The sequence below is a fragment of the Oncorhynchus tshawytscha genome, linkage group LG02 (assembly GCF_018296145.1).
Source record: "Oncorhynchus tshawytscha isolate Ot180627B linkage group LG02, Otsh_v2.0, whole genome shotgun sequence".
Lineage (NCBI taxonomy): Eukaryota > Metazoa > Chordata > Actinopteri > Salmoniformes > Salmonidae > Oncorhynchus > Oncorhynchus tshawytscha.
This window is the reverse complement of record NC_056430.1, coordinates 28,256,402-28,269,152: the sequence shown is the minus strand read 5'-3', so window position 1 is coordinate 28,269,152 and position 12,751 is coordinate 28,256,402. Positions and strand designations below refer to the sequence as shown.

The following is a 12,751-nucleotide window of genomic DNA, read 5'->3' as shown; positions in this document are numbered from 1 at the left end:
TTTCTTGGCCCAAGCAAGTCTGTTCTTCGTATTGGTGTCCCTTAGTAGTGGTTTCTTAGCAGCAATTCGGCCATGAAGGCCTGATGTTGAAATATGCCTGTTACTTGAACTCTGTGAAGCATTTATTTGGGCTGCAATTTCTGAGGCTGTTAACTCTAATGTACTTATCCTCTGCAGCAGAAGTAACTCTGGGTCTTCCTTTCCTGTGGCAGTCCTCATGAGAGCCTGTTTCATCATATCGCTTGATGGTTGTGACTGTACTTGAAGAAACTTTGAAAGTTATTGAAATTTTCCAGATTGACTGACCTTGAAGTAATAATGGACTGTTGTTTCTCTTTGCTTATTTGAGCTGTTCTTGCCATAATATGGACTTGGTCTTTTACCAAATAGGGCTGTCTTCTGTATACCACCCCTACCTTGTCACAACACAACTGATTGGCTCAAACGCATTAAGAAGGAAAGAAATTCCACAAATGAACTTTTAACGCACACCTGTTAATTGGAATGCATTCCAGATGAAAAATATATTTTGATTTGTTTTACACTTTTGGTTTCTACATGATTCCATATGTGTTATTTCATAGTTATGTCTTCTGTTATTCTACAATGTAGAAAAGTGATGATAAAGAAAAAGCCTTGAATGAGTACTTGTGACCAAACTTTTGACTGGTACTGTAGTTAAACTGTTTGGTCTACCATAGATTCTACAGAGATTTACTATTAGTTCTAATTAATCAGTCTTCTGTTTTTAATTAAATGACTGCTGTATCTGAGCCTCCGTTTCTGACAGTCTCAGTACTGACTGGTCCTGAGGCTGTTAAGTTTTCCACATGTCCTGCTGTATTTCTATTATACAAAACTCACTATATATTGTAATTATTAGCTGACAATCTGCCATGACAAAAACAATCACCCAACGTTTCGATAATATTTCATGACCGCTACGGTACAAGTATCAAAACCCAATGTTTATCATTTGAGGTTTTCTGTTCCCTATGATTGTAAAGAAGAGGATGGCTTTTACTACCATCCATTTTTGGTGCTAAAAAAGTCCTTACTAACCATCCTTCTTAACCTATATTCAGTAAACATGGTTGTGTGTATCGAAACTGCAATAATGTGGTTTTCCTCACTGTGTTTTGGTTTGCTGTGTTATCACACTGTAATACTCAACCCCCTGACTGTCTCTGATAGGAAGGTGATGCACTTGTTACACTTGAGCTATGGCTTGGCCTACAGTATCTGGCTATGAGGGTGCCATTGCGTTTTTACTTAAACCCTGCTTTGCCATCTAATCAGGTTTATTTCAGCAACAGCACACTAACTGTTGTTTTCAAATTTTCGTTTTTGTCCATTTAAAAAAAAAATGCTTCAAATGCATATGATTGCTCAGTCTAAATCTCAATTTCATGTCATCTTGCTTTGAAAAAAGTTGAGGAGGATATATTTTCATAAATGTGTTTTCTGTTAAATGTTAATATAAATTATATTTGGTCTAATGTGCCTGTATTGGCAATATTAGGGATTTACCTTAATTGAATTAGCATTATTATACATTTTCATAATTTCAGAAATGATATTAAACTTGTTTTTAATGTCTTCTTTTTGTTTCTGAATGTGGCTTGCTTGACCATTTCTTGTTGTTAACGAGACTGACACATTTTTAAGTTGGTGTTCCTTCAGTTTCTTTAACCAATTTGACGAGTTGAAATGAATGTGACCAGTGGGAAATGGGCGCACTGTTCCACACTGAGGTGTCAAACTACAAATCGGAGGTTTTTACTGCCTGTTGTTGGAGTGTGTCCCAGCACACTACCTTGTCACACTCACTGGGGTGTCTTTAGTGTCACACTCCTGTCACATCAAAGTCAGATGTGAGGAGACCTCATTACTGGGCCTCTGGCATACTCTCCCATTGTTCAAAGTGTTAGAGACACACTTCTACACACAAGGCCAAGCGTCAGTGCTGTAAGTGTAGATATGGGAAAGGGAACTGCCTGCCTGACACACCAAAACATTAAGGACACCTGCTCTTTTCATGACATAGACTAACCAAGTGAATCCAGTTGAAAACTATGATCCCTTATTGATGTCACATTTTAAATCCACTTCAATCAGTGTAGATGAAGGGGAGTAGACAGGTTAAAGATTGTTCTTTAAGCCTTGACACATGGATTGTGTACGTGCCAATCAGAATGTGAATGGGAAAAACAAAATATTTAAGTACCTTTGAACGGGGTATGGTGGTAGGTGCCAAGCGCACCGGTTTATGTCAAGAACTGCAACACTGCTGGGTTTTTCACACTCAACAGTTTCACATGTGTATCAAGAATGGTCCACCAACCAAAAGACATCCTGCCAACTTGACACAACAGTGGGAAGCATTGGAGTCAACATGGGCCAATATCCCTGTGGAATGCTTTCAACACCTTGTAGAGTCCATCTGTGCCCTAACGAATTGGGTCTTTTCTGAGGGCAAAGGGGGAGGGGTGCAACTCAATATTAGTAAGGTGTTCCTAATGTTTTGTACATTCAGTGTATAGGCCTACAGAACCTGCTCTCTTTTTATACTCAACTTTCTCATCACAACTTATTCCACTGTTTATGAATTGTAATGAGATCAGACAACCAGAGCCAATGTGCAGGCGTAGGCAATGGTGCTGATTACCTAGAGGGAAATAGAAAGAAACAGATCGTATCCATCATCTAAACAAACCAAATGTTTTAAGCTCTTCACAAGCACATTTGCAACTCATTAGTTGAACATTTCCAAACCATCTGTACTGGACTACAAATGAAGTGTTGACCTACTATTCATTTTGAAAGAAGTCTGAAGTATAATCATGTCAAAATTATTCAGGCCAAATCCTGGGTACTTTATAGTGTCATTACAAAATTACGCCAAGTATTCCAGTGGCTGATCTAATTTGTGATACATACTGCAGTGGAAGGCATTGTTATGCAGATTTATGGAATAACATTATGTCTGTTAAGCAGCACAATTGGGAGAGCTCAATGTGTGATGCTTCAAATAAATCCCCATCACCCTTTGAATTATATGATGTCCATTCTTCCCTTCAATGATCAGTAGGCCTATTAATATTCACTGGTCATATCCAACTGTTTATGGTATTGTTGTACATTTCAGGTTTATGCCATATTCACATGGAGATTTTTATCAGATTCCTTTTTTTTACCTTATGGCCTCATACCAGCAATAAAATGCCATGCGTGGGATTGAGAATGTTGGAGCGAAATTCGACACACACTTCTAATTGACAGTTCTGAATGGTGCGACTGTGGGAAAGAATCTCAGGTTGCAGGTTAGGTAAGGCTTTCCGGAGGCGGCTTTGCTAGCTTTTGTGTTCTAAACAGCAGCTGTACCATTCAATTTGAAAATGTTTACTCAACAGACTCGAGTCATTCATGCCTTCATTCTCCCGCCCAAAATCAACCTTCTGCCGCTTCTGGAGTGACAACACATTTAGAGGCTCTTCTGGTCGGGTTATATTAGAAAAATAGACCACTGCAAACAAAAACCACGAAATTACCGGGGAGTAATTAATGCCCTCAGCTCATAAAAAGAATGAGCTTTACACAATATAAGATTAGAATTTTCAGTAGAAAATGAGAAGACCACCTGTAGATTTGCATGGCTTCATTTACCCAAGTCATTATCTAAAGTATTACTAGGTCTAAATAATTGTGTAGGCCTATTGGTAGATCATTTTGTAATGTGTAACATTGTCTTTTCATTCCATGACGTCAAATCACATACCTGGCCCGCAGGTGCCACTTTATTGTATGTGCTCTGCTGAGTTGTAGCCTAAATGTTGTGTCTACAAAGCATGGTTAGACTATACAATAGTTAGAGATTCATACATAAATTGTCATTTCATTTATTTATTGGGAATATTGCCACATCAATGTGATAGACAATGTTCCAATCACAGTTTGTTTCAGGACAAATTACAATTCAGCAACATAGGGCTGAGGTATTTTCCCAGAAATAGATACACCAATATATTATAATAATATATTTTACAATATGTAAAAACATTTTACTTCGCAATTGTAAAGTTAATAATACATGCACAATAGAGGATATTCTACACAGAAGAATAACAATAATTTTATATTTTACGAACAAAAGATAAAATTGTATAGGGAAGAATAATTTCCAACAAGAAGAGAGCATACAGGGTCGTGCTAGACCAAAATATTATCTGGTTTTGACATCGAAAGTTTAATTACTGAAAGTCTCCAAATAGGCTATGAGCATCACCAGGGTCTCCACATGGGTCCTCTTCCACCTGGGGTGACACGTTTCGGAGTGCTGCTGTTGTGAGGGACCGTTGCGCGGTTTGGACTCAGCACGACTCTATCACCGAGTTTCTGAGCGCGATGGAAGTGATTGAGAAGCTTCTGTTGTGAGCCAGTCGGCTGGTTTTTCACTGAGAGGAAGCGCAGCGTCTCCTCCAGGCAGCGGGTGAATCCCTCTGCGTAGCTTTGGACAGGTGACGCTACGTTGAATGAAGCAGCAGGGCGCATGCTGTTGTCCTTCAGGTAAACCACAGCTGTCTCGAGAATGTCAGCCTTTTCCAGTTTCGAGTTGGGTTGGTGTGCTTGAAGTTCGGTTTTGAGGAGTGTCTTGAGCTGTTCGATGCTGCTGTTAATGCGGTCTCGGCGCATCTTTTCCACCACTGGTTTTCTAAGCTGGAGAAAATAAAGGATCTGATTAGTTTAATTGTATTTTAAAAATCATGTTAAAATTCAAACATAACGTATTAAATTGATGAAGATAGAGGTAGCCTATTTGTACTTACTTTGATTTTATCTTTCGTGGTCATCACCATGTCGCAAATATTGACAGGAGCCATTGCTGTCGGTCAGTTGTTTGTTCTTGGTAGATAGTCGTCGGATGTTAGAACTGTGGTTTGTCCATCTCGACAGGGCTTCTGTATTTATACACTCATCACACTGTAAACCCGTGTGGGTCTCAGTTTGACAGGAGTTTCACACACTTGCTGGCCAATCAGGGACGCAGACAGTACAATGAAGAGGCTTCAATTACTTCATGCTAAATTGACTGTCTATTGCCTCAGGACAATGAGCGTGTCCCAAGGGAACAGGTGGAGTGTGCAATAAAAGAGTGCTGTGAAGTAGTTGACTCTGTTGCTTGCAAATGCATTCCAATATGTTGCATCATTCTCATGAAAGACTCAGTCAGACCAAAAGGCGGGAAAACAAGTCCTGAATAAGTGAATGGTCACCCAGAAGATTATTCAGTATCAAGGGACCTTACTGCTTTTTCGCGCATTTTTTGGGATAAATCAGTTATTTTGATGAATTCATTCAACCTTACAACATATTTCAAATGCGCATATTATTAGGATTCTAATAACAACTCTTACAAGGCCTACTATTGTATTATAATAAAAATATTTACAACAGTATTATAATAAATGTAGGCTTATAATTATGTTATTCTAAAACTATTATTATTATTACTGTTCTTCATCTTATTGTTGTTGTTGTTATATTGCTATATTGTATTTACTTCGCCACCATGGCCTTTTTTTTACTTTACCTCCCTTATCTCACCTCATTTGCCCAGATCGTATATAGACTAATTTTTCTACTGTATTATTGACTGTATGTTTGTTTTATTCCATGTGTAACTCTGTGTTGTTGTATGTGTCGAACTGCTTTGCTTTATCTTGGCCAGGTCGCAATTGTAAATGAGAACTTGTTCTCAACTTACCTACCTGGTTAAATAAAGGTGAAATAAAATTAAAATAAATTGTTATTATTTTTACTATTATTATATATATGTATGTTGTCACTGTAATTATATATTTTTTTTCGATATAGGATATACAGAAACAGTCTGATAGCTTATGTGAACCTTTGTAAACTACTATTTTCTCTTAGTTCATTTTTTTCAGCAATCGGTCAACAATGTATCAACATAATATTTTTCCATATGGCCCCTTGGGAATCAGATGCCTCATTGAGGACCGTGAGTAATGCGGTATTGAGAAAGGCACACTTCCATTGTTGCTCTGTTGAAAGTGTGCTGTGGGAAAGTTGGAACAACACAGTCTACAGGATTAGTTTTTGAAGAGAGGAGCAGCTGGCTTCTGTGCGCGGGAAACCTCTGTCAGCTCGGGTGAACTTTACAAGACCTGTTTCCCCCAAATGATTTATAAATCCACTAGAATACTATTTGGGTGCACTGTGTTGAAGCCACCGTGCCGCCATCTTGGCACTCCCCCACCATTGTAAAAAATATTTTGGAAGTTATAGAAATGCATTTATTAATGTCTACATTAATTTTTGTCACATTTATTATGTTACAGACAACTTAATGTATACTTTTAAATTATATTATGTATGTCTGTCTGTCTGTCTGTCTGTCTGTCTGTCTGTCTGTCTGTCTGTCTGTCTGTCTGTCTGTCTGTCTATAAACATTTTCCTTAAAGTATAATTACTTGTGTTACTGTCCCCACAACAACAAAACATATTTTAATACATTTAATTTTGCCCCTGAAACATTTAGTTGAAACACTGTAAAATTCCATTAATTTCTATGGAGGACTGCCCCTACTGGAGTGTCAATATGGCCGACAGGTGGCTTCAAAGCCTCTCAATGGCCAATACATAGCATGGCAATCCAGGGTTTATATGCATTTATATGCATCTTTTTCATCTAAGGCACTGCATCGTAGTGCATCTGGTTCGATCCCGGGCTGTATCACAACCGGCCATGATCAGGAGTCCCATAGGGCGGCGCACAATTGGCCCAGCATCATCCAGGTTAGGGGAAGGCTTGGCCTGGGTATGCTGTCATTGTAAATAAGAATTTGTTCTTAATTGACTTGCCTAGTTAAATACAGATAAAATAAATAAATACAAAATTATGTAGACACCCTTTCAAATGAGTGGATTTGGCTATTTCAGCCACATCCATTGCAGATAAGTGTATAAAATCGAGCACACTGCCATGCAATCTCCATAGACAAACACTGGATGTAGAATGGCCTTACTGAAGAGCTCAGTGACATTCAACGTGGCACCTTCATACAGTAGGATGCCACCTTTCCAACAAGTGCTGTTATTGTGAAGTGGAAACTTCTAGGAACAATAATGGCTCAGGCGCGAAGTGGTAGGCCACACAAGCTCACAGAATAGGACAGTTCCAAACTGCCTCTGGAGGCAACGTCAGCACAAGAACTGTTCGCCGACAGCTTCATGAAATGGGGTTCCATGGCCGAGCAGCTGCACACAGCTTTTGATTTGATTTGATTTGATTTGAAGCCTAAAACTACCATGTGCAATGTTAAGCTTCGGCTGGCCGCCATTGAACTCTGGACTCTTGAGCAGTGGAAATGCGTTCTCTGGAGTGATGAATCACGCTTCACCATCTCGGAGTCCGACTGACGAATTTGGGTTTGGAGGATGCCAGGAGAACACACTGTTCCAACATCTAGTGGAAAGCCTTCCCAGAAGAGTGGAGGATGTTGTAGCAGCAAAGGAGGGAGCAACTCCAAATTAATGCCCATGATTTTGGAATGAGGTTCGATGAGCTGGTGTCCACATACTTTTGTAGTCATGTAGTGTACAGCCTTTGCTGACGTAAGGGCATTCATACTTCTTTCTCAGAGCTGTTGAGCAGAGCTGTTGTGAAGGAAGTTGTCAAAGAAGTGAATTTGTGTTTATACAGGACCTCCCGCCCCCACCTACCATCAACCAATTAATGTCTAAGCCGAGCTATATCAATCAAATGTATTTATAAAGCCCTTTTATCATCAGCCGATATCACAAAGTGCTATACAGAAACCCAGCCTAAAACCCCAAACAGCAAGCACTGTTACAAAATTTAGGAGGTGTACTGCTATGCAGTACAGAGCTCAATTTGGCCTCCGCATGGATCCAGAACCTCCACAGTTGTGTCACACCCTCCATACGGAGCCTCTGATCACATTTTCAGATCAAGCATAAAAGATGCTGCATGGTCAATCTGATGTCTGAATTAGCCGTACAGCGTTTACAGAGATATGGCCTCTGCAGAAGTCCGGGCATTCATACTTCTTGCACTTCGAGGAGCAGCACAGAGCTGTTGGGCAGAGTTGCTGTGCAGCAACAATTGCTGGCAACATTGCTCAGCAACATTGCCTAAACAAATTGCCAATGTATCATGGCCTTAAGTGTGTGTGTATGCCTATACTGTATAAGATAATGTAGCTAGAAAACAACATGCTGAATCAATAGCCTGTCTACTTCAAAAATAGTTGGGTGCCGCTGAATCCTCTTAGATCTTCTATAAAAATGAAATGGACAGCCCTCCAGCCATTTCTTTTATTCACCCTGTTTCTGTGTATTTATCTATCTTCAGGATTACTGGAGATTGTGAGATTGTCTTAACCAGATGTAGCCCTCTTTCTCTCCCGCCGAACTGGGCCATGTAAAAGGGCATAATGCATTCCTGGCTGTTTTGCTGAACCAGGCTTTGACTCTGGGTGCCCCTACGAGGGCACAGCTCTCTCACAAAGAGAGGGGCAGGTGCTTAGCGTCACGCGCCTCATCAAGTAGGGGGGTATCCTTGTGACTTGAACCACACAGGGAACCTGGGAAATGCCTGACCTCTCTTTATACCAGAGAAATCCCCCTTGATGTGTGCGCCGGTCTATGGCATTCCATGGACATGAAATTCACAGTAAAGGCGTGCAGCGGACAAAGCCACTTGAAGCGGGAAATTGTGCTATTGTCAAATGTACGCCTTCTGTCTTAATCAAGGCCTCTTTTAGTATTGTCACTGGGGCAGTGTGTTGGTGGCCAGTTATAAGAGGTATTAACACACGCACACATAATACATCATCCTCTAGCTCTGCAATGTACCACAGAAGGGTATTTCCATTAACTTGACCTGGAGTGTACAGGTTCAATATTTTGAAGGTATCATTGGATTGTGTATTTACTTTATGTGTTTATTCCATTATATGATTTAACAAATAACAAACAGCTAACATTTCATTGGCTTCACATCATGATAGCAGTCACAAATCTGATTATTTTTATTCCAGTATGATCTACCTGTTACTTCCTCTAGGTGTGTGGAGTTTGTGAGAGGCCTGGGCTCCCCCAGCAGAGGTCCAGATGGTCTATTGAGGTCCAGGCATAATGAGGGTGTATGGATCAGTGGTGGCCGCAGCCCTGAATGGGGGCTTAAGTGTGGGAAAGAGGGGCAGGTCTGAGCTCTCACACATTCCTCACTGGAGAGGGAGAGGGCTTTGGCTGAACACAGAGGCATCTGGATTCAAAGCCATGGAGACTGTTTGGCGTGTGTGCATGTTTGTGTGTGTGTGTGTGTGTGTGTGTGTGTGTGTGTGTGTGTGTGTGTGTGTGTGTGTGTGTGTGTGTGTGTGTGTGTGTGTGTGTGTGTGTGTGTGTGTGTGTGTGTGTGTGGAGGGGCTCATAATGAAGCCATCACTTTTTCTTCGTAAAGAGATGGAATGTACACATTGGAATGTGTTCATACTCAAATGATGGGTTTTCATCTGCATAGTCATGTCTCACTTAGAAATGTGTCTTAAATTTTTTTTTTTTTTAAACCTTTATTTAACTAGGCAAGTCAGTTAAGAATAAACTATTTTTTACAATGACAGCCTACCAGGGACCAGCAACCTTTCAGTTACTGGCCCAACGCTCTAGCCACTAGGCTACCTGCCGCCCCATCTTTAAAATGGAAAAGACGGACCAGAGAGGATTTCCCTCCAAAACACCCTTGCCATCTGTCTCTTTACACACATATTAGCATGGCTATTTATAAAGCACATCAAGCATTGACAAAAAACTAAAACTTTTTGTCCATTTATTTTAGAACAACCATTTGAGTCAAGTGTCTAGTAAGTTATTGAAGTATGTATGTATGTAGACATATACACATTCTATTGACTATTCAGGAGCGATAGGAGAAACACTATTTAGTAATAGCCTCTGAAATGATGTGTGATGTTTGTAGGTTGATTTGTATTGTTATGAATCTTGTCCTGAAGGCAGAACTGAGTGATTCCTCCTTAGATAGGCCAGCTGCAAAGTCAACATTGTCTATATTGTAAAAATTAATGGAAACAAAAATATACATTTTAGGTTGGGGTTAGGCATTAGGGTAAACAGTGTGGTTAAGATTGTATTACTTTATGACTGTGCTAGCTAGTGACCACTGCAGAGCTGCCTCCATGACAAAAAACGCTAACCTACGTGATGTTCACTGTATTGTCCTGTTTGGAGGATTCAGTGGGAGAAGATGTTTGACTGCAGGTTCCATGTATGTGAGGCCAGAGGAGATTAAAAGAGGAGAGGTGTAATCAGTGGGAGGTAAGTGTACACACACACAGGCCAGGGCATGTGAACGAGGGTGTTAGAGGGGAACACGCGCACACCCTGGCTCAGTGGTGCCTCTGATCTGGGCAGCATGTTGAAAGGGTGTCCCTAGAGGGGGGCGAAGGGGCGGTGGATGGAGGAGCAGTGGGGTGTGCTCTAATGATCGGAGGATGTGTGAGTAGGATCCTGTCCTGCTTTCCCACACTCTCATTTATTAGATATTTTCTGTGGGGGCTGAGTGCAGGGGGGCGAGGTGTCCAACAATAGAAGTGTGCCTTCCCAGAGGGCGCTGGATAATTGTATTAATTGGCATCAACAATGGGAATGTTTCTCTCCCTCTCTCTCTCCCCCCCCCTCTGGTGTACCTTTCTCATGCTTTCTGTTTGTACATGTGAAAGACAGAGAAGATGTAAATGGTAAATCAGTTATGTCAGGGGAGATACATTATTTAATTGATATAGCACAATTACAGTATTAACACAATATTGCAGTACATTCAATTTGATCTATTTGAATTAATGTTGATTTCAATTACCACTATGTGTTCTGATATATAGTAATTGTCTCAATGGGTTAACATTAATTTCTGCAATGTGAAGTGGGCAATATCTTAACTCAGCAAAAAAATAAACATCCTCTCACTGTCAACTGCATTTATTTTCAGCAAATTTAGCATGTGTAAATATTTGTATGAACATAACAAGATTCAACAACTGAGACATAAACTGAACAAGTTCCACAGACATGTGACTAACAGAAATGGAATAATGTGTCTCTGAACAAAGGGGGTCAAAATCAAAAGTAACAGTCAGCATCTGGTGTGGCCACCAGTTGCATTAAGTACTGTAGTGCATCTCCTCCTCATGGACTGCACCAGACTTGCCAGTTCTTGCTGTGAGATGTTACCCCACTCTTCCACCAAGGCACCTGCAAGTTCCCAGACATTTATGGGGGGAATGAACCTAACCCTCAACCTCTGATCCAACAGGTCCCAGAGGTGCTCAATGGGATTGAGATCCGGGCTCTTCACTGGCCATGGCAGAACACTGACTTTCCTGTCTTGCAGGAAATCACTCACAGAACGAGCAATAGGGTGGCATTGTCATGCTGGAGGGATATGTCAGGATGAGCCTGCAGGAAGGGTACTACATGAGGGATTAGGATGTCTTCTCTGTAACTCACAGCGTTGAGATTGTCTGCAATGACAACAAGCTCAGTCCGATTATGCTGTGACACACCGCCCTAGACCATGATGGACCCTCCAACTCCAAATTGATCCTGCTCCAGAGTACAGGCCTCGGTGTAATGTTCATTCCTTCGACGATAAACGCAAATCCGACCATCACCCCTAGTGAGACAAAACCGCGACTCGTCAGTGAAGAGCACTTCTTGCCAGTCCTGTCTAGTCCAGCGACGGTGGGTTTGTACCCATAGCCGATGTTGTTGTCGGTGATGTCTGGTGAGGACCTACCTTACAACAGGCCTACAAGCCCTCAGTCCAGCCTCTCTCAGCCTATTGCGGACAGTCATAGCACTGCTGGAGGGATTATGCGTTCCTGGTGTAACTCCGGCAGTTGTTGTTGCCACCCTGTACCTGTCCCGCAGATGTGATGTTCGGATGTACCAATCCTGTGCAGGTGTTGTTACACGTGGTCTGCCACTGCGAGGACGATTAGCTGTCTGTCCTATCTCCCTGTAGTGCTGTCTTAGGCGTCTCACAGTACGGACATTGCAATTTATTGCCCTGGCCACATCTGCAGTCCTCATGCCTCCTGGGCACCTTTCTTTTGGGTTTTTTCAGAGTCAGTAGAAAGGCCTCTTTAGTGTCCTAAGTTTTTATAACTGTGACCTTAATTGCCTACCGTCTGTAAGGTGTTAGTGTTTTAACGACTGTTCCACAGGTGCATGTTCATTAATTGTTTATGGTTCATTGAACAAGCATGGGAAACAGTGTTTAAACCTTTTACAATGAAGATCTGTGAAGTTATTTGGATTTTTATGAATTATCTTTGAAAGACAGGGTCCTGAAAAAGGGACGTTTCTTTTTTTGCTGAGTTTATATGCCTTGAGGGTCCCTTATCAAGTCTACTGTCTGACTCAGTCCCCATCTGCAAAGGTCTTATAGAGAATGTTCCCAGGTAATAAGACTGTGACACCCTGCTTGTGTTCAGTCTTTGCCTCTGATATCTGCAGTACCATTCCTTTGTTGGCCAGTTAACCATGAGATAATTGATGCCTCTCCCATTGTTGTGTTTGCCTCGCCCACTGACCTCAGAGTGTGGGAAAGCTAATCCAGCCTGGGACTCATGGTTTTGTAATGATAATGTCTTCCTATAAATAGGGGAGTGGGGTCCTCTCTCAGCTC

General features: G+C 41.3%; 1 protein-coding gene across 1 annotated transcript; it reads right to left on the bottom strand.

Annotated features, from left to right (window-relative positions):
• Window positions 1-3,874: 3,874 nt before the first annotated feature.
• Window positions 3,875-4,950, bottom strand: LOC112262314 (transcription factor HES-5). Its single transcript, XM_024437993.2, has 2 exons — window positions 4,827-4,950; window positions 3,875-4,716 (listed from the first exon to the last, which is right to left on the bottom strand). The coding sequence occupies exons 1-2, from the start codon at window positions 4,878-4,880 to the stop codon at window positions 4,282-4,284; spliced, it is 489 nt and encodes a 162-aa protein (XP_024293761.1). The 5' UTR covers window positions 4,881-4,950; the 3' UTR covers window positions 3,875-4,281.
• Window positions 4,951-12,751: the final 7,801 nt, after the last annotated feature.